At 49.6% G+C, this 21,759-nt stretch overlaps 2 protein-coding genes across 4 annotated transcripts in view; one reads left to right on the forward strand and one right to left on the reverse strand.

Moving 5' to 3' along the window:
- Positions 1–8,298, forward strand: part of Znf618 (zinc finger protein 618) — a 78,457-nt gene extending 70,159 nt beyond the window's left edge. The window contains exon 13 of the mRNA XM_055611720.1: positions 1,006–8,298. Coding sequence (XP_055467695.1) covers positions 1,006–2,522 — 1,517 coding nt within the window. The 3' untranslated portion in view covers positions 2,523–8,298. The remainder of the gene's footprint in view (positions 1–1,005) is intronic.
- A 2,687-nt stretch (positions 8,299–10,985) lies between these two features.
- Ambp (alpha-1-microglobulin/bikunin precursor) lies at positions 10,986–21,173 on the reverse strand. 3 transcript variants are annotated; one of them, XM_055611663.1, is made up of 10 exons: positions 20,797–21,173; positions 19,639–19,781; positions 18,168–18,244; positions 17,090–17,206; positions 16,233–16,334; positions 15,461–15,507; positions 13,459–13,540; positions 12,328–12,495; positions 11,851–12,024; positions 10,986–11,102 (listed from the first exon to the last, which is right to left on the reverse strand). In XM_055611663.1, exons 1-10 carry the CDS (start codon positions 20,908–20,910, stop codon positions 11,086–11,088), a joined length of 1,041 nt encoding a protein of 346 aa, XP_055467638.1. In that variant the 5' UTR covers positions 20,911–21,173; the 3' UTR covers positions 10,986–11,085. The 3 variants fall into 3 exon arrangements, with proteins under 3 accessions (XP_055467638.1, XP_055467637.1, XP_055467639.1); XM_055611662.1 differs by having other exon boundaries at positions 10,986–11,138; positions 20,797–21,006; XM_055611664.1 differs by having other exon boundaries at positions 10,986–11,473; positions 20,797–21,006.
- Between the last annotated feature and the right edge of the window lie 586 nt (positions 21,174–21,759).

The raw sequence follows: 21,759 nt of genomic DNA on the forward strand, positions 1-21,759 counted from the left end.
ACTGCAACCACACCCTGCCCCCACTGCTACCATGTGTACCTCCTGGGGACGGAAGATGATGCATACCTGTGCAGGAATTCTTAACGCATGGACAGGCAAAAGAAGGCCAGGAAGGCGGGTGGTGTGCCTCCCCCACCCAACACACTACCTAAAAGCCAGGGTCACAACTAGAACCCCACACTTTTGCAATGTTTGTAGGCTGTTTTCTTGACACTGGCCCTAAGCACTTTACTCACTAAAGATTCCTATGTAATTCCTGCTGAAGAAAAGGTTGTACTCAAGGGTTTAGGTGAGTAGCACATGTGTCGGCGCTACTTTTTCACTGTTTTATTTACACGTCTTATGCCTCTTTCTTCCTTCTCCATCCCAGTCCCTTCCAACACCCGACACTAGGTAGGAGAAAGGTTAGGGGGGCAAGGGGCAGAGTTCTTCTTAGCTACTTCCTGCTGGTTAGCGTTGTCAGGTTCCTGGGGGAAGTCCAATCTTTGTTTCAGGAGATTTCTGACTTCAAACTGCTTCAACAGCAGCCGGGAGCAGCGGGGGGGGGGGGGGGGGGGCAGCAGCCTTCTTCTTTCTTAGAGGCCCCCAACACTCTCTGGGCTCTGGCATGTATTCCTTCTCCAGAGTCCTCAGATTTTAACTACCTGAAAGTGGCAAAGGGTCCTCTCAGAGCCTGCACCAGGCAAATAGTTTTCTGCTGTGGACCATCTGAATCGGTCCCATATGCTACATCTGGGATGAAAACAAAACATGTTTACATCCGCAACACACACGTGGCAAGTATGTTGCATACATATCACTGTATGCTATCCTTATGCCCATCACAGGCATGATTTATCAACCATGGAACTTTATCCCTGTGCTATTGTCATTTGTTATAACCAGGCCGCACCAATCTGTATGCAAGACAAAATCTATTGTTATTCTTTATGATAGCCACTTAGGGTATTGCTGCTGCCCAGTTAAGCAGCTTTTAATCCTTTCTCTCTTTGTGTCCCCTGCCAGCCACACCCAGTGGTTTGACACCCAACAGTATAATCCCAGAGAAGGAGCGGCAGAACATTGCAGAGCGGCTCCTGCGGGTCATGTGCGCTGACCTGGGTGCACTGAGCGTGGTCAGTGGGAAGGAGTTCCTCAAGTTGGCCCAGACCTTGGTAGACAGTGGAGCCCGCTATGGGGCCTTCTCAGTCACCGAGATCCTGGGGAACTTTAACACACTGGCACTGAAGCACCTGCCACGCATGTACAACCAGGTGAAGGTGAAGGTGACATGTGCCCTGGGCAGCAATGCCTGCCTGGGCATCGGTGTCACGTGTCACTCCCAGAGCGTGGGCCCTGACTCCTGCTACATCCTCACGGCCTACCAGGTGGAGGGCAACCACATTAAGAGCTACGTGCTGGGCGTGAAGGGGGCAGACATCCGTGACAGCGGCGACTTGGTGCACCACTGGGTGCAGAACGTGCTGTCAGAGTTCGTGATGTCCGAGATCCGGACCGTGTATGTGACGGACTGCCGGGTGAGCACGTCCGCCTTCTCCAAGGCTGGCATGTGCCTTCGCTGCTCAGCCTGTGCCTTGAACTCGGTGGTGCAGAGTGTGCTGAGCAAGCGGACGCTGCAGGCCCGCAGCATGCATGAGGTCATCGAGCTGCTCAGTGTGTGTGAGGACCTGGCAGGCTCCACGGGCCTGGCCAAGGAGACCTTTGGCTCTCTGGAGGAGACGGCGCCGCCACCCTGCTGGAACTCTGTGACAGACTCGCTGCTGCTGGTACATGAGCGCTATGAGCAGATCTGCGAGTTCTACAGCCGCGCCAAGAAAATGAGCCTCATCCAGAGCCTCAACAAGCACTTGCTCAGCAACCTGGCCGCCATCCTGACGCCCGTGAAGCAGGCGGTCATTGAGCTGAGCAACGAGAACCAGCCCACCCTGCAGCTGGTGCTGCCCACCTATGTCAGGCTGGAGAAGCTCTTCACAGCCAAGGCCAATGACGCGGGCACCGTCAGCAAGCTGTGCCACCTCTTCCTAGAAGCCCTCAAGGAGAACTTCAAGGTGCATCCAGCCCACAAGGTGGCCATGATCCTGGATCCTCAGCAGAAACTGCGGCCTGTGCCGCCTTACCAGCACGAGGAGATCATCAGCAAGGTGTGTGAGCTCATCAATGAGGTAAAGGAGTCCTGGGCTGAGGAGGCTGACTTTGAGCCCTCAGCCAAGAAGGCCCGCTCCGCCACAGGTGAGCACCCCGCAGCTCAGGAGGATGACCGGCTGGGCAAGAACGAAGTCTATGATTACCTTCAGGAACCCCTCTTTCAGGCCACTCCCGATCTCTTCCAGTACTGGTCATGCGTGACCCAAAAGCACACAAAACTCGCCAAGCTCGCCTTCTGGCTGCTGGCGGTCCCTGCTGTGGGAGCTCGGAGCGGGTGTGTAAATATGTGTGAACAAGCCCTTCTTATCAAAAGGAGGCGACTGCTTAGTCCAGAAGACATGAACAAGCTCATGTTTTTGAAATCCAACATGCTTTAAGACTCAGCTTTGGGGAAAAACAAAAAAAAAAGACAAAAAAGAAGAAAAGCATTAGGAAAACACACACACCACACTGTCACAAACAAAGAAATTTAAGTTCTAAACACTGTGGAACCTCATTGTAAATGCCCCTTGGAAACTTAAGTGCTTTTTTTCCCAGCGGTGTGTGTGTGTGTGTGTGTGTGTGTGTGTGTGTGTGTGTATTCATACCCACACATGTGACACTGAATGGGTAAAGGGTATGGAGAGCCCATGCTCAAATTCTCAGCCAGAGACACTCCATACACACACACACACACACACACACACACACACACACACACACCCCTGGTGCATGTACACATGCCTGTCCTCAGGCGTGTGTGTGCATTGAGCTGGGTGTGTCAGGAAAGCCGGGAGACTGGGAGAGCGGGACTGGTTTCACTTTTCTCGGGCAGGGGCTCTAAGGACTCCGTCTTCAGGTGTGCAGACTGGGAGAAGCTGGGGTTGTGAAGTATTCAGGCAGCTGAGGGCTGAAGTGGCTTGAACCCCCATCCCAGTCCTGGCCCTTCCTTGCCCTTCCTTCATCCCACGGTACCCATCCTCTGCCCCAGCTGCTCTGACAGATTCTCCAGACTGCATCGGATGGACAGTTTCTGCACTGGACTTTATTTCTCGTTTCATCTTCAGGGCATTAAGCTGCTGCACCTGTGACCTCCCCCACGGAAATCCAGGGCAGCTGCCTTAGAATACACACTATCTATCTCCCCATATCAGGAAAGGAGACTCTAGAAATATAAAGCTGATGTTTTACTTTTTAATATAAGAGAGAAAAAAACAAGACTTTTTTTTTTTTTCCAGAGACATATAGCTGACTTTCCGCTCATTTTTGTTGTTGTTGTTTTCCCAATACTTCAGCAATTTTTTTCTCTTCTGGGGGTTTCAGTTTCTTTTCACATTTGATGTAGACTCTTCTGAGAGGCACTGAATGTCTGTGACATACATTCTGGAGTTGTGTTCTGTTTGTTTTACTTACCCTTTCTCTTCTCAAGTCACACTGTAAACTAGCTCATCTCAGCGGTGGTGTTCAGGACTCATATAACCAAGTCTCGGTCATGGCTGTGTGGAGGGAGTTGGGAGGAGTCCCGTTCCTTGGCTGTGAGGCCATCATGGGAAACCTGTGGCTTTAGGGGTCCTGAACATCAGCGAGAGAGCCGCTGCCTGGTTCCTGCCTGTGGTTGTTTGGATGTCCACCTCTTGAATGTTTGCCTCCTGTCTCCAGACTGCTCGGTACTACTCACTGCATCCTGACCTCCAGGTCCACAGAGACCCTGACTTAGTCCATATTTGTGGCCGCCAGATCCATGGTCTCTCTCCCTCCCCAGATCCCAGGGGTCCTGGGAGTTTATAGCCCTCAGAGGTCCCTACAGGCACCTCAGACCTGTCGTCAGGGCAGTGGTAGGGTGTGGTATGTTGGTGGTTGAACAGTTGGCATCCTGTGGGTGGATGTGCTTGACTCAATGCTGTGAAAGGGGTTGGTAGCCCTCATTTCTTATCCCCCTGGCAAAGAACTAGTGCTTCTACCACAGTCCAGATGCCAAGAGGGGACAGCATTCTCTTCATAGGATGATGAGCATAACCACTCCATAAATAAAGACCTTGGTGTCCCTGACCACAGCTGTGGGATGGGATGCTTACACTTCAGGCTGAGAGTGGCCACCCCTGAGGGGCTATTTGCAAAAGCACCTCCCCCACCCAAAGCTTGGACTGTCTCCTCTTCCCAGTCATAAAGCATTACTCAACTGAAAGATACCTCGTCTTCAAAAGCACTGTACCCAGAGCCCTCTCCCCTGGGTTGCCAGCAGGAGGGGAGTGAAGGTAGTTTAAAGACTCAAAGGCTTCCAGTTATGTTCAAGGCTCCAGAACTGGCCTTGAGGACAGGCCTGCATTCTTTGCCTCACAAGACTAACAGAGCTCTCCTGTAGAATCTCAGACATACAAATAGATCAGAGAAGGCTGTGTACAATCCACTCTAGCAAGCTATGGTCTCAGGAACTACCACACAATCTCTACTCCAGGGGAAGCGCTAGGTGTCTCCATCTCAATGTCTTCAACTTGGCTCTTACCATCAGAGGAACCTCTGCCCACAGTGGAGCAGTCCAGACAGGAACTGAATGTCGCTCCCTGAAGAATGTAGGAATGTCTTCACACAGCTTGGGGCATTCCAGGAGGTGGGCTCTGGATTGATAATGATGGGCAACCCCAGTCTCCCTCATCTGTTGGGAATGGGACCACAGCCCAGCACTTGTAGCCACACTGGAAGCTGGGTGCTTAGTGCAGTCAGTGAGAACAGATCCTCAGGCGGAGCTGAGCTAAGCTGCTGTTATTGGCAAACCATCAGCCAAGCCCAGGTGTGCATTTCAAGCATTCTTTTTGGAATATGGAACATCCTCCCTACTGAAAGAAAACTAGTGTGAAAATCCAGGTCATAGGTCATCATCTCCCGTCCAGTTACTTTGCACCTTAACTCTATCCTTGGGGCTTAGATTGCTTCTCTAGGTTCAGTGTGAGCCCCACTTGGTCCTCAGAAATCTGTTTCTGGAGCCTCATCTTCAAAGATTATAAAGTGGCAGGCTGTCATTCCTCTCTGGTGTCACAAACTGAACAAAACTGTGCCGTGTCTGCTGTCATGTGGACCATATCCACAGTGAACATCCTGCAACAAACAGCTCAATAAATCCCAAAGATCTCCCAGGTCTAGCCACAGGCCCCTTTAACAGCAATATCCACCTTACCAAATTCTACTTCAGCCAAAGCACTAAGATAGGCTCTTCCAGTTCATCTCCAGTGGCCTGGGCTGGTCTTGGCCTTCAGAAGGATTTTGTCATCTGCCTCCTGAATCTGTGACCACTATATGTCTCTACATCATAGGCTTGTTGGGGAGGAGCAACCAGGATGATGAGCCATTTCTAGCATACAGCTTACCTTGACCTGTATGATTCTCTCGGCAAAAATGGTTCTTGCTTTAACATCCTTGGAGCCAAACATGGAAGTATAGAAGATGCATTTCCATTAGCAAGGTTCTCCCCCAATCTGAGGCCACTTTGTTTCACCAATGAAGCCCAAGCCATGGCCTGCAGCTTGTTTTCCTGTGATTTAGTCACTCAAGAGGAGTCAGGTCTTCGAGGAATGGTTGTACATGGAAGCACTTGTTCTCAACGTGCTTCTGTTCCCAACACCCACGTCCGCCTGCCAAGCTTCCCTTGTGTGGCTTTCAGCAACCAGAAGGCAAGATGGATGCTGTCTGAGCACAGCTGCCTGCATTTCAGGAAGCCACTTGCTACAGCATGGATGATGTCACCACCCTCCCACTTGATGGCTTCACATTTGGTGTTGTGGGGTTGACTCTGGACTGAGGGAAAGGTACCTGTTTCCTGGTGAGAAAGGCACCTGGTGATACTGATGATAATTCATCTCCAGGTTTTTTAGGCAGGATCTGGACACCGGCTGTGTAGGCTGGCCAAGAGTCTTCATTTCAGTCTGACAAATTTTATCTTCTTCACTTTGAAGAAGTAGAAGAATTCTACAAGGCATGTTTTCCACTGTGAAGCTGAATCTCTGCTTTTGGAGCCCAATTTTGGGCAAGGTCCCCTCTTTTCCTGGCCTCCAGCTAGACTGAGGAGGGGGACACCTGAGTAGAGTCTGGGTGCCATATATACTCACTCTGAGAACACGGGGTCACCAAGAAGGACCACAGCTAGGATGTAGGTAAAGGGAAACCCTGTGGTACTCCGTCCCAGGCCTTGTCATATCATGCTTGAAGAGGAGGGCACAGGGCACTCCTTATTCCATAAGCTGTGCCAAGCCCCTAGCTTCCTGGCCTTGGCAGCGGTGTAACACTATTGTGTCTGGCATATATCTACACGAAGGCTTCTGGAGGGCAGAACCAAGAGACTGAGGCTCAGGCTATACCCTGGAGACAGTGAAGAGGGGCTCCTGTCTCCAGGGCAGTGGGAGAGCTGGCGAGGAGGTCGCCCCTCCCCTTCACTGTGGCTAACGTTTGCTAGGCCAGTTATGGCAAACCAATGATGCAGTGTTTCCTCTTACATTTTCCTCCCATCTTCCCTTTGCAGGGTCTCCAGTGGGATTTTGTGGCTGTGGTTATTTTCTTCTTCTCTCATTTGGGTCTGAGGATGGTAGTCTAGAGAGTCCGGGTTGTGACCATGACCAAGGGAACCTGTGGTCTCTGAGCAGGTACAGGCCCCATGTGGAAGAGGGTGGCACTTTCAGGGTTCCACTCGCATATGGGAAATTCACTAAGCTTGGAGTTGGCCTTAGCATCATGACCCACCAAGGTCCTACCCACCCAAGCATCCCATTGGGCACCTTGACTTTTTGTACCAAAGTTCCTTCTATCCTTAGAAGCCTGAATTCTCAGGCCAGCTGGAAGGACTCCTCCCACAATCCAGGTGCCGGAAGGCTGTCCTAGGACCCTTCTCCCAACTAGCCAGGGTGGGTGGCTTCCCAAACAGGGCTCAAGCTTGTGGCCTGACTCAGGCTGAGCCTGGCCAACCAGGCAAGAGCAAGAGCCGTGTGGCAGGACCTTCCAGACCCCAAGCATCAGGAAACCATTTTGTACAACCTGAAGCAGAGATATTTTTTAAGAGGCATGAATTATTTTCAGTTGTCTTCTGATCCCATCTTTCTTTTCCCCACAACCTCACGTCGGTGATCCGTTCACATCAGGTAAATCTTAAGAAAGCCTTGGTGCCCCATTCCTCCTGCCCCGCTACTCAGCGACCACATGTGTGTGCCCCCATCCTGTCTCAGTAGTAAGGACATTCTCGGCAATACCATAGACACATCAGTGTCTCTCTTCGAGTGCAAGAAACTCAAGTCATCTTAAAAAAATAAAATAAAAACAAAAAAATTTACAAAAAAGCAAACACACACACAAAAAAAATATCTTTTTTAGGCCAGAGTTTTCTACAGGTATTAATGAATATTTTTCTTAATCCTTATAAGTTTTATGTGTTTAATATTTCTTAATACCAGTAGTATTAATTTATACTTTTGTAGCAACATAATATTTTTATAAACAGCCAGTGCTTGGCTCAAGTCTTCACGGGGGTTTATGCAGGGCTATCTTAGGGACCCTGTGTACCATGTACTGTATTTAAAAAAAAAAGTTACCTAGTGTCACACTTGCTGTGTTAATTAACAAAGCCGTTGCTGGCGGTCTTCTGTATTGATGGTGTGGATCCAGAAGTCCTTCATGGAGCCACATTGCATGGGGGTTGAGTTGCCAGTTCTTGTGATACATGAACTCCCAAGGCCAAACTTGAGGGTTTATTTAGGGTTTTCTGTGTGTCCTTTGGGATGTTTTGTTTTACTTTGGTTTGGGTACTGTTTCTCCATTTTACAGCCAAACTGGTTTCATGATGTTTAAAATTTTTACTGATGTCAAATGGAGGAAAGGAACAGAAAAATTTTAAAAAGAGATTTTTATCAAGTAATAAAATTTAAAACCAAGCTGTTTCAATGTTCCTGTTTTTACCTGTCTGTTCTTGTCCAAAAGTGGAATATTCCCACCGAGAAGAGGAAGGTTCCACTGGGTTCCTAAGTCACCAAAAGCCCCAGCCCAAGATTCAGTTCCTCCCCAGACCCCCAAACCATTTCCCAGTTGGTTGATGCCAAGGCAAAAAGACATCCTCCAGTGACTAGAGGGTCAGTCGCCTAAGTGCGCTCATGAGTTCATGTCAGTGCTGTATTTATGGTTTTACAATAAAACAATCTTTAAGAACCTCTTGTGTGTGATGTTTTTCTTAGGGTTGGGATTGGGTCATATCATCCATGCAACACAGCACCTACAGGGGCCAGGTGAATGGGACAGAGGTCAGGCAGCAAGGTGGCTTGAGCCTGTCACACTCTGAAGTCATACTTCCCCATTCTTCATTTAGGGTTCATTGTGTCTTGGCATAGGCCTGGCCCAGCCATGTTTGATGGATATGGGAGAAGGTATCCGAAGAGACCATGACCTGCTGTACGCTGCTTGTAGAGGCCTGTCTCGGAGAATAAGAGATGGATCTAATCAGCTATGCTGGTTCAGTACATAAGGCGCACATCAAAATGGGCCTGGCTAGACAGCCATCTTGTACCTTTAATATAGTGGCTGCAGTCTCCCATGTGGACTGGATGTGTTTACAACTATTATGTGTATCATTCATTTCCAGGGGAAGACCAGCCCCATTCCTGATAACATTGAGACTCTAAACCCATGAAGAGTTGGCTTCCGCTGCTTGCTCAGAGCCCGATGTCACAGATAAGAGGACAGTAATGCTTTTCCTCCATAGGCTCAAAGTTGAGGGAGAAAAGATCCCACCAGAAAATGAACTGTGGCTCCTGTAAAGGGGAGGATGTAGCACCTCAAGGAAGTCCAGCAATGAAAGGCTGCTCTCTTAGTCTCCAGGTAAGTAAAGCACAGACCCCCTCCCCACCTCAGACTTCACCCATGTCCCTAACATGGTAGGTAACTTTAAGAATCTGAGGTTCTAAGGTCTTATGAAAAAAATTCAGTTAGGTTAAATGCAGGTATAATCTCTACACATGGCCCTGTCACAGAGGTGCCTTCAGGACAGACAGTTGCAGGCAGGATAAGTGAGCCATGAGGTGAAGTATCCTCATGTCACAGCCCAGAGCCTTGTGTGTCGTCCCAGAACTGAGCCCATCTAGAGTGCAGTAGCACATGCCTCTGATTCCAGTACTAGACAGATAGGGGCAAGATGGCCATGGGGTTGAGGCCAGCCTGGGCTACATAGATGGATCATATTTCAAAGCCACCAAAACAGCAGATTTTTAGATGAGGATACTTGGTTTTTGATAGGGAATTCAGAACTGTACAAAAACAATCTCATAAACCCAACATTCTACTCACTGGTGGGGGCCAGCCAGCATATGGAACTTGTACCTTCTGTTAAATATTTGTCCTCCAGGCCCTCCAAAATGCCCCACTTCAGAGTGGTACCTCCAAACTCGCATTGGCAGCTGAATCTGGCGCATGAGGATAGATGTATTGTGATGATATTAGCTCTAGCTGGGGCTCCTTCTCTCAACTTCTTTCTGCACAGTTATCTGTCTCCCTAGCCGTTTCTAACCTGTCCACGTCAAACCAGAGCTATGTATGATCATAAACATTGTCCCTTCAGACAGTATTTTCTGTTGGAAATTAGAAATCCCAAGTTTCTAAAAGTCCCAAGACTCTGAAGGTCAAGGGAGTGTCTGTATGTGTCTCCAGATGATAGTGTTCTAGACTCATCCTGCCTACCTGAACACTGCAGCAAATGGCCTAGGACCATGAAGAGCAACCCCTTTGTTGAACTGGCTATCAACTCTGGGGAGTATGGTCATTTCCCAGAGCACTGGCCTGGTTTCTGCTGCAGAGATGACTTTTCCATTTGAGAGCATATCAAACCAAGAGTCTTCATCTTCCACTCATTATCTGCCCACCATTGGGCCACTGGGTAGATGCAATTAGTACCAGACATTACAAAAGATTCCCCAGGACATGGTCATGGAACAGGCTTGTCCTCAAGCTACCGAGTCTATCTCTTTTCTTTCCTGCAAGGCAAGAATCTAACTCAGCTCGGTGCTTTGGACTCCTGTCCAAGGTCCAGCTAGTTTTTGCAGATGCACTGGAAAGCCGGCATAGGGCTGGGTGAGGACCCCAGGAGACGGGCACTTCAGGTCAAGGTGATTTGAGATGGGTATGGGGACAAGTTGACAGTTTGGAGAAAAACACTAGAAAGGACTTGGATGTAGGAAAGATGGGGCAACCTCAGGCACCTGGGCACTCCAGAATACCACTATTTCTTTGTCCTTGGTCTTTGTCCATCCTCTTCTAGAAATGAGTGCCAGGGTTTCTGGGCTTGCTTCTTTCCTCCTTCCCTCCATTCCTCCTTCCTTCCCTCATTCCTCCCTCCTTCCCTCCATTCCTCCCTCCTTCCCTCCATTCTTCCCTTCTTCCCTTCCTCCCTTTCCTTCTCTAGGCCCTGATCTTATAAATGAGTATAGTGCCTAGTAACTGTTGTATGTTTAAAGTATTGCTGTGGTTTAGTTTCCATTTGCTGCCCTTTTGAAAGATTCTGTTTCTTTGGGGGGGGGGGTTGGTTCTTTGAGACAGGGTTTCACAGTGTCACCCTGACTGTCCTGGGCCTTCCTTTATAGACCAGGCTGGCCTTGAACTTGCAGAGATCCACCTGCCTCTGCCTTCCAAGTACTACCCCCCACTGGCTTTTCTTCTGTTTGTTAACGTGAAACAAAATAACCCCACTCCACTACTTCAGAATTGGGAACTATTGTGTTTGAAGTAGTACAAGAATTGTCACATGCAACCCATGCATCTTTCTCTCCTGGGAGAGAAAGCTTCCCTTCCCCTCCAGTACCATCATTACAACTACAGTGGCAGTGAGATACCCAAACACAGAATGCCAGGCGTTGATAGCTTGTTTTATTTGGGTCTAGATCATCTGAGCCAGACTGTACTGGGACAGACAGTGGCTACCTTCTGGCTTGCAGACTGGCACCTTCAGTTGCTCTTATCCCCTGTGGATACAGAGTGACTCAGGATGGGTCCTTGGCCTGGGATGAAACATCACTTGCTAAATGACCTCTGTCAGGGGCGTTGCATGGAACAGCCTGGTCTTCCGCCTTCTCTGACTTGCTGGAGGTACCATTTTCCAGTGGGTATAGCAAGGCCTGGAGAATGCTAAGTGGCTACTGTACTCTGGTCATCCCACCAGCTGAGCACTAGCCCCACAGTGGGGGCTGTGAAGCTGGAGAGCTGGTGGCTTTGTCCCATTTTACGAGAGTGTGGGGCCTGACCTGATGGCCAGCTGCCATCAGGAAGATGATAAATCAAGGCCTTCCAGGGCTGCAGGGAAAAGTCAGGGCAGGCAGAACAACTCACTGGGACCCTGCCTCAAAATAAAAGCATTAAAAGGGGAATGAGGCTCGGAATATAGCTTAGTGCCTCAGCATGTGATAGGGCCTAGGTTCAACACTAAACAAGGGAGGGCTCCCCCTTGGCCCATTTGGTCAGCCTGAAGAATCTGGAGGCCAGTTCCAACCAGCTCCTCAGCCATCTGGCATTTCTTCTGATGGTGCCTAGCTAGCATCTTCTCTGGTAGAGCTAGGGCCAGCTAGTGCATGTTCCTGGGTTTGGACCATTTCCCAGGTGGGAAGCTGGGGTCCAGAGAGTGGGCCAGGCTGCTCATGTGGGAAAGACTCTCCAGCCCCTACCCCTTACCAGGACTCCCTTGCCTGCCTCCCTGGGCTCCCAAGGGCCTCCTACCGTCACCAGGGACTCCACAGTATTCCTTGCACTCCTTTTCAGAGTAGAACTTGTTGCCGTTGCCTTTGCAACCCCCATAGGTGAATTGGATGCACTTTCCTTGTGCTGCATCAAATGCCCAGAGCTTAGTATAGGCTCGGCAGGGCCCTTGGACTATGGGGAGATTGCAAGCCGCTGTGGAGGAAAGACAGACATGGAGTGTTAGTCAGCCTTGGAACTGCTGATGGGCCATGCATAGGCCTGCTGAGACAGGGCCAGAGGAGCAGGACATCTAGAGTGTGTGATCCTTCTTTCATGGACTGCGAAACTAGATGGGTCCCCAGGGGGAAAATGACTGACCCAGGCCACCTGCAACCAAATGTGGAATTTCTGTGAGCAACCTTGCCCTGGATTCCACCCTGAGAAAACCTAAGCTCCTGCTCATGGGCAGATGGGTGTGTGGGGTGATGAGAATCGGGGCCTTGAGAGTGCGTTCACCTACGGTCCGGCATGTCTGCAGACACTCCTTCTCGGAGATGAAGTTGTTACCATTGCCCAGGCAGCCCCCATATTGGAAGGTCTCACAGGCCATAGACGTGCCATTGTAGTGATACCTCTCCATCATCCCTAGGCAGGGCCCTTCTGAGTAGGTGAGCTGGCAGGAATCTGGGAAAGAAGAGAGGAGCAGCCCTTAACTGAGCACTTGCTAGGTACCTGCACATGACTCAGCGGGCATCACCCGTGCTAGCAGCACTTGCTATGCAAGTGTGAGATTTGATGCGCACCATCCGTGCTGACAGAGAGGTAGCAACTCATCCTCTGGACGAGAAGCAAGTGCCCCATCCTTCTTCCCTCTGAGATGGGTGAATCTCAGAATGAATACCCAAATCCAAAGACTCAAAATTCAGTCTGCATCCCACCCCACAACCCAGAATGGAAGGTTTACCAGTGACCCAAAGAACTATCTGCCTGGAGAATCTAGCTGGCTCCCTCAACCAACAGCCACCTTGACCTCTTCACCAAGGTGCCACTCATGCTTATGCTCTCCTGTGATCCATAAAACCCTTCTCGATGCCTGGACACAGCCTGAGTTCCCTTGGCCTGGGAAGTGTCTTTCATCACCTCACCCCGTTTTAGGATCACCAGCTCTGTGGTGATACTCTCCTTTGGACCTAATATTTGCTGCTTTGAAAGTCTCTTCACAAAAACCCAAAGAGCTAAGAAAATCCCAATGTCTGGCACAAGGCCTAGGGTGGGGCAGGCTTGGCATTTGCTGAGCAAGTTAAATGAACTGACATCCACAAAAAGCTTCCTTACATCCTTCCTCATTACTGATACAAGATCCCTAAAGGTCAGCTCAGGAGACAAGTATCCCATTATATAGTAGAGAAAAGCGCAGTTTAGTGAGCACACGGACAGGAGCGGAGTCCTCCGGAGCCTGGGACCACATCTGCTGCTCCTCCCCCTCCAACACCACAAGGTTCAGAACTACATCTGCATTATCCGCCCTGATGTCAACTCTGTAACTGAGAGAGGGGCCTCACAGTGCTGAGGCAGCCAGGCTGAGGCAGCCATGGGCTCTCTTCTCCACAGCATGGCTAAAGCAGGTGAATTAATGAGTCTCCTTACCTTCTTTCTTGAGGATCCCAGTTACCAGTGGCTCAGACCCTGATCCCTCATTTTCTTGGGGCAGCACTGCCCGCCGGGCTCTCTGGAGAGAGGAGAGAACAGCTTTGCAGAGCTCTCTCTGCTGTTGCTCACTTGAACCCCTGGAGTTGTGGAAACAGACTAGACTGCCTAACAAAAGCTTAGCCCCAGTGCCAGTCTGAATTCACAGAAGCAGCTCAAGAGGATGTCTGAGTGTAGAGCCTCCTGACGCAGGGTTCAAGGCCAATTAAAAAAGGGACAGGAAGAGAGACTGTTGGTCACTAGGTAGTCTTTCTGTTCACGGTGGTGGTCTAAGACTTGAAAAGGTGCAACTATGGTGATCTTAGGTTTCTTCTTTTAAGGGGCAACTGGTCTCTTCCAGGTCCATCTTAACCTGGTGACGTATGCACCTTTCTTGGTGAGAAAGGAGAGATGGAGAAAAAGAGAACAAGGTGGATGACACAGCTACTCAGAGGAATTGGATTAAATTAAAGGACTATTCCCACCTAACAAAGATGAAGGGTGAGAGAAAGAAACAGAAAAAACAAACAACAAGAACAAGCCACCTATAAAATTCACAATATCTACCAGTGTAATCAGCGACAGAAATCATTTTGGAAAAGGTGTTTGGTTTAACCTCCTAGTTGAGATAATAAACTGCCATTTAGATACTGCAATGAGTAAATACACATCCTAGCCATTGTGGAGGGAAGACAAATAAGATAGAAACAATAGAAGAAAACTTTTCTTAGTTGAAAAAAGAGCTATGAGGGAAAAATAAAATCATCAAAATTAAAACAAACAAAAACCTCCTTCTAGACCACAGAGAAGAACAAGGAGCCTGGTGGTCCTCAGGGCAAATGTCAGGATTTAAACACAGAAGCTCAAGAGCAAAATATGAAGGTTGTGAAAAAGATTGCAATCCAGTAATTCTCCCCTCACCCAAGCTGTTGACCATATAGTAGACTGGCAGAAAGATAGTCTAAGCTGGACAAGTGTGCTGACTGGTCAACTTGGCACAAGCTGGAATCATTTGAAGGGAGATTGAGAAAATGCTTCCATAAAATCAGGCTGTAGGCAAGCCTGTAAATCATTTTCATAATTAGTGATTCAGATGGGAGGACCCATCTGGTTGGGGGTGGCACTGCCCAGGCTTCTGTGGGAAAGGAGGCTGAGTGAGCTCTAAGGAGCAAACCAGTAAGCAGCACTCCTCCATGGCCTCTGCCGCACCTCCTGTCTCCAGGTTCCTGCCCTGTTTTAGTTCCTTCCTGACTTCCTTCAGTGATGAACAGGGATGGGAAAGTGGCAGCCAAGTAAACCTGAAACAAGTTGCTTTTAGTCATGGTGGTTTTGTCACAGCAAAAGAAACCCTAACTAAGACAGCAAGGATCCAAAAATATGTGACAGGTGTTTTTTCTGGCAGGAAAAATGTTATAGAAGCATTTTCAACAAAGAAAAGGAAATTGAAATGAGCAAAGCAAAATGTAATTGTAAGGAAATTATGATAAACTATAAAGCCAATATGATTACCCCCCCCATTTTCTGCCAGTGTCAGTCAGGCAATAAGGGGACATGGGTTAGATGCAGACACCTTACCACTGACATCAAGGAATAAAACAAAACATCTAGGAACTGAGCCAAATGGTTCTGTGAAAGAGTAGCTCCAGCTGTGCCCTGTTATATCCAGCGTGGCTATGGCATCAGGGTTGGAACATTTTACTAAAATTTCCAAATAAAGAAGAAAATCGAGGGAGAAAACTATATAAAGCCAGCAAAGCATACTTTAAAAATAAAGAACTGGCAGCTGGGGGGGGGGGGGCACATGCCGTTAATACCATCACCTGGGAGGCAGAGGCAGGCAGATCTCTGTGTGTTCAAGGCCAGTCTGCTCTATATGGTGAGTTCCAGGACAGCAGGGCTGCCAGTCTTGGCTGTACTGAGTGCCTGGGGTAGGGATGCCAAGGAAGGGTGAAAGAGAACTCACCAGATGTGGACTGGGCTTTACCTCCTGATCCCCAGGAACACATTCCCCTAGGCAGAGGACACAAAAGAAGAGTGAGCAAGAGACCCGGGCTCTGGAGGGTAGACATATAGCCTAGACCCAGGTCTCTGTTGGGTGGACATCATGCCCTGTACTTTAGAGCACTTTGTAGAGACCCTCCTCAAGTCACTCAACACCATTGATGGAACAAGAGACTAGCATCATTCCATCAGTATCCTCAGGAGATCAGTGATGAAGGCATTTAGGGAGCATCTCCAAGGCACAATGCTGCAGCCTCTAATGGCTTTACCTCACAGATCCCTCACAGCAGGCTTTGAGAGAGAACACTGTTATCCCATCTGACAGGTGAGAAAGTAAGGGTCTAGGATGGCTAGCCAGAAGCCACTCCTCTATGCTTGAACCACCAAATCTGAACGCAGGTACTCTCACTGTGGAGTCTGTTCCCCCAACCCCAAATCTCTGCTGCTTCTGCAGCTGTGGATAAGCTAGTGTTGGAGACATGGTCTTGAGTCTCGGGGAGACTCACAGCCCCGGGATAAGAATGGAATTGGTCAAATGATGGCTCTGCTAGTTCATGCTGTGAGACTTGGAGCCAACCCAGGTGCTCTCTCAGTTTATGTAGAAAGAAAGAGAGAGGAATGTGGCCGTGTTTGTCTCTGAGTGTTAAAGGAAAGATGCAGGGACTGAGGATGTCCTCTGTGGGGCAGGAAGGATGAAAGGACCAAAAATCAGAGAGGGGCAAGATACCACTTACCTTTGTCAGCCATAAAAACAATGGAGTTCTCAGGAATACCCATACTCAGGGCCACCTCCCTGAACTCCAGCAGAAGGCTGTCCCTCAGCTTTGGCTCTCTGCCTGCAAATGAAAAAGCAGAAGTGATACCAAGAGACCCAGGCAACTGGTCTGGCCAGCTAGACTGTGTCTAGGAAAAAGTGTGAAAAGGGTTGGCCTACTAACTCTTCTTGACACAATATTGAAAGATGGTTCCCCAAGAGAGAACAATTGGGCCCATCATATGTCCTGAGTCCTTATTCAGTGCTTATCCCATTGGCTCTGTCTGGGCCTCAGTGATTCTGGGGTCACATTCTCCCAGCTCTTTACCATTTGCACACAGGCATGCATGCACAAGAAGGTGTTTGTCTGTGTGTGCAGGTGGAAGACAGGGATTGAAGAAGGGAATCAGCCTCCATTGCTCTCCTACCTTACTCTTGGGGGCAGGGTCTCTCAGGCAAACTCAGAACTCACAGACAAAGCTAGTCTCATTTGCCAGCATAAGTGTGGGATCCCCTATTGGCTGAAATTACAGGCAGGTGACCACGTCCACCTGGTATTTAAGTGGGTTCTGGGAAACCCAGTTTGGCCTGATGCTTGCTGGCAAGCACTTTAATCATTACACTGTCTTTCCAGCTCCCGGGATCTGCTTTTGGAGATAGGATGAGAATTCTAGGACATCGAGCTGTGCCTCCTCAAGGCCAAGGCCCTTTGTCCCTCCCTAACCAGAGTTCCCTCACAAAGGAAAAACAATTGTTTTGCTCCTTCCCACCCCATGGTCCATGAATTAACAATCTCCTCTCACCCCATCTTCAACAGGATCTTGTTAAGGCCTTTACCATAGAGCTTGAGAGTGATGGTGAGTCCATGGTGGTGGCTGAACTTCTTGGTGAGGAAAATGGCATACTCATCATAGTTGGTGTGGACCACGTAGGTTTCCAAAGTTATGTTCCATTCTGTGTGGGAGATGCAGGCAGACCGAAGGTGTGAGTTAGGATCTTCACCCTGGAGGCCCATCGCTTGTCCTCCCTCCGCATGCCTGCACCCATCCCCACAACCACAGGGTCCTTCTAAGGCTCACCAGCTGTTCACCCAGGTCAGCGTCTCTCTCCACTTGCTAGACAGCATTAACTCACCCACTTCCACTCCATCCATCCATGTGAAGTCTGTCCTCCTTTCCTCCTTTTCTGTTTCCCTCCCTCCCTGCTTTCTTCCCTCTCTTTTTCCTACCTTCCTTTTTTCATTTCTTTCCTTCCTCTCCTCCTCCCTCTCTCCCTCCTCTCTTGCCCATTACCTCTCTCTTTGTTCTTTCCTCCCTCCTTTCTATTATCCCAGGCTGGCCCTTTAGCTTGCTTTGTAGAGAAGGATAACTTTGAACTTCTGACCCTCTTTCCTCCACCTCATTGATGAAAATATAAGCATGAACCACCATTTCCTTTCTTCCTTCCCACCCTTCCCCCTTCCTTCTCTGCTGTCTGTATTTCCTTCCTTCTTTTCTTTCTCTATCACTCCATCTGCCTGTCTTTCAGATGGCCAATCATTTGTTTACTTATTATTACTCATCCACTCAGTTTCACCATCCTTCTGTCAAACGTTCATGTGTTCACCTCTTGCAGAACGATTTAGCACACAGAAAAGAGTCAACAGTTGCTAAATCTTTGAGTAAATCTGGGCCCCACATCCCTCTGTCAGGTAGCACCAAACATGGGGCCTACAAGGTGGGGAGCTGCTTGTCATCCTTGGCATTCTGCACCTCTCCTTATTCTGGTCATAGGCTAAATAGGAGGGGATGTGGAGTGCTGAGATGCTGGTGAGGAAAGGATGGTCATTTTCTCAGCTAAATGGGAAGGAAGGTTGCAAGGGTAGAGGGGGAAGAGAATGGGGAAGGAAGGTACTGTGGTGTGTCCCCACACTCACTGGATTTGTGGTAACGGAACTTTCCATCGATGTCTGTCTTCTCATACACCCCAGAGATCTCCTCGCAGACACCTCTCCTGGCAATGACCAAGCCAAATTATCTGTTTGTGTTTATTTGGAAATGGACATTTCCAAACATCTTGTTTCGTGGTCATCCTAACCCTTGAGGAGCCCCTGCCTCCTGACAGGGCGAACAGTAAAGTCACTGTCACCACGGCTGCGTGGTGCCCTGGGGGTGAACTGGAGCTTAGCTTTCGTTCATTGCCTAATGTCCCCATGTAGGATGCTGGCATGACACACTGATGTCCCTTACGGCTGTCATGGGGGTCAATGAGCTCTTCTCATGGATCAGGGAAGCACTGTAGTATTCTAGCTTTACTGTTACATGAACGGTCACTCCTTTGCCTGGGAACAACTCTTGTGCCACATGCTGGGGATACAGAAGAGAACCTGATAGGTCTGTCTTTGCAAGGGGCTGGTAGTAATGTGGGCCAGGAAGTCCATTCAGGGCCAGATGTAAACAGTATATGTAGAACCACTGTACTCAAGAGGCCATTTGACCTGAAGCTGGAGTTCAGAATGGCTTTCTTGAAGAAATGACATGGAACTAGTATCCCAAGGACTCAGAACTAGGCCACGGAGGCAGGGAGATGTATAAAGGCTGGCGGGGTGAGAGTGTGAAGGCTCTGGGAACTGGAAGATCTACTGCAGAGGGTTGCCAAAGCCATGGAAAAGCACGGAACAGGGAGAGCCAAAAGGCCTAGAAGACGCATCAAGATTTAGCACCTTTTTTTTCCCCCTGAGACAGGGTTTCTCTGTGTAGCCTTGGCTGTCCTGGACTTGCTTTGTGACCAGGTTGACCTCCCTGAGAGCAGGCTGCCACATCCTGCTAAAATTTCACTCTTAACACTAAGGGCAGGGGGAAGCCAAGCAAGGTTCTCTTCAGCAGGTGTGGCTTTTTAAAAGGTCTTTCTTGTTGCTGGGTGAAGACTGGATCAGAGGGGAACAGTGGGGTTGTAGGTGAAAAAGAAAATAGATGGGTTGCAGGAGACAAAGGAAGGAAGGAGAAGGGAGGGAGGGAAAGAGGAAGAGAGGGAGGGAAGAAAGCATGGAGCACAGTGGCAGCAATGAAGAGAGTATCGGTGGGAGAGGCTTGGAGAAGAGGCACGTCTTCATGGTGTTTGTTCAGCAGTGAAGAGAAATGAGTAGAGTCTAGGAACTTCACCCTAGACCTGCTGGCCTGAGACTTCTTGGATAGGCCCTTGGGGTAGTTGTTCCCTTCCTCTGCTTGGAGGGGATATCCAAGGAGGGGCCAGTTGAACAAGAAGCCTAGTGTTGGAGACATGGTCCTTAAGACACATACAAGACATCTTTCAGGAAAGCAGTGCTGCCCAAGGCTCAGAAGCGAGGTCCAAGCTGTGGTTTCCAGAGATGTATTGGAACCCCTGGCTGCTCCTGCACCCCCACTCACCGCCATCGGGTGCTGGTCATGCTGATCTCTGCTTCTGTTGCTCCCTCTTGCAGGACCAGTGTGCTCATGCTCAGCTTGTCCTTGATCCGCCTCAGCCACGGGCAAGTGGAGCCCACAGCCAGGTTGAACCATTTTCCATAGATCTAGGAAGAACCGCAAGCTGGGACGTAGATTTACCCAGGCCTTTGAGAAGATGTGCCCACATTCCCCCTTCCTCCCCTGAGGGCCAAACTTTTGAGGGACAGCCTCTCAAGGCCTGCTCCACAGAAGCAAAGTCTCTGTGATGCTCTGTGGGGAGGTAGGGCCCAGACCACATGTTCTGAGTTCACCAGCCACCACTGTTCTGGATTGTGAGGCTTGGGTGTATTCCTTCCGTAGCAGAGTGTCTACCACCCTGTGAGGCAGCCTATGGGTGTGCCATGGAAACACTACACATCTGATACGTCCTTGTAGGACCAGCCCAAGCACCTCTTCCTCCTGACACTGGTTAGGTAGTGCTGGCCTTCTAACCCCTGGACACCCAGCACACCTGTTCCTCATCCTAAGGTATAAAAAAACCACAAGGAGAATACTGAGAACCCTTCAGATAGACCATGGAGACAGCATTGAAGTGGACAGGGTCCCCTACCCAGATAACTTGATGATTCGGGGCAAAGCTGGGGCTGCTGGATCTACAACACACACGTCCACACTCACATGCACACACATACTAAATATTTGCACATGCCCACAGACACAAAGATACATCCTGCCATTCCTGTCACAGGCCAGGGTGCCCTTCAGCTCACACTTAATAATTTCTTCAACCCCATAATCTGTGTCCTGCTTCTCTTCCCCCATAAGCCCACAGGCCTGTCACCAAAGCTCACAGACCCATGCCCACCTTATGCCACTGGCCATATGTGGCGTCCTCTGGGAACCCATGAGGACAACAAATTAGGAAGATTTGAGGCTCACTGAGGGCCCCACAGAGTGAATGGCAGGTGAGGAAACTAATCTTTAGGAAATCTCAGAATAACCTAACAGTCGGGCCCCTAGGGATTGAGATGTCATGTCCAAGATGGACACCCCAAGACACACCCCAGGCCTTGGCCAGCAAAGCCCAGTGGCATGGACATACCGCCACTGTGGCCACCCAGCCAGAGAGGCCAGCCTTACCAGGGACTCGATGAAGTTCTCCTGAACCTGGATGTCTGGTAATGTTGCTGCATCATCAGCCCTCAAAGCCAGGCAGGTGGTCAGCAGCAGGAACAGGGTCCCAAGACCCTTCATGGCTTTGGGTCTTCGACCTTTGAGCTCACGGTTTGGTGTTGGAACAGGGACTACTTCCCTGCCAGGGGCAGCTTCAAACTGAGACTGAAGAAGGGGCCAGAGGCAAATGATGACCTTGGTGTTTGCTCTGCTCAGCCCAGGCCAATCAGGATCTTGGGGAAGCTCTAATCGATCCCTTGAGCCCAGCCCAGGTCAAACTCTGTGGACAGGAAGCCACAGTCACTGACTCTGAAGGGGCAGTGAGCGAGCACAATAGGTTTCAGATCCTAGGTGTGAGTCTCCCCAGGGAGCATGGCATGGGGTAGTCAGGCAATGACTGGCCTTTCCCGTTAGCCCTTCCTCCCTGGACCACATGCCAGTCAGCCAGTAGGTACAGGTAGCCTGGTTTGGCCTGTTTCTCACATGACAAAACCAAGGCCCGGGGCAGTTGGCTACAGAACAAGACTAGGCCCTGGCATCCTTCCTCCCAAGGCTCTTTTCTGGTCTCCAGCTTCTCATATTCTTTAAGATAAATATAACACAGAGAGGCCATCCCTTCACCAAGCCACACTGTTTTCCCATAGTGAAAACATCAGGACCCAGATGAACCCCTCACCCACCTCAGCAGCCTGTGCAACCCCCTTTCACAGACATATGTCTTGACTCTCCTAGGAGTGGCAAGACTAACTAGGGACCCCACCATGAGAAGGGGAGCACACTAAAGAGGTCAAGGGAAGAGCCTCCAAAGCCAGGCAGCATACTGTGGGCTTCCTGCTATATGAGCTTGGAAAAGATGCTGAGCTCAGTTCTCATCTCCTCACCAGTAAATGGGGCTAACATCAGTACCTGGTCCCAGCACTGAGGCAAGGT

The sequence above is a fragment of the Psammomys obesus genome, unplaced genomic scaffold (genome assembly GCF_907164565.1).
Source record: "Psammomys obesus unplaced genomic scaffold, mPsaObe1.curated_primary_1811, whole genome shotgun sequence".
Taxonomy (NCBI): Eukaryota; Metazoa; Chordata; class Mammalia; order Rodentia; family Muridae; genus Psammomys; species Psammomys obesus.

Excerpts from the sequence above, each read along its gene's own strand:
- Ambp (XM_055611662.1), bottom strand. The coding sequence starts at position 20,910 with ATGAAGGGTCTTGGGACCCTGTTCCTGCTGCTGACCACCTGCCTGGCT. Across the intron at positions 12,496-13,458 it reads TGGGATCCTCAAGAAAGAAG|ATTCCTGCCAGCTCACCTAC; the intron begins GTAAGGAGACTC and ends CTTCTTTCCCAG. Across the intron at positions 11,139-11,850 it reads CTGTGGAGTCCCTGGTGACG|GCCAAGGACCCATCCTGAGT; the intron begins GTAGGAGGCCCT and ends GTTTCATCCCAG.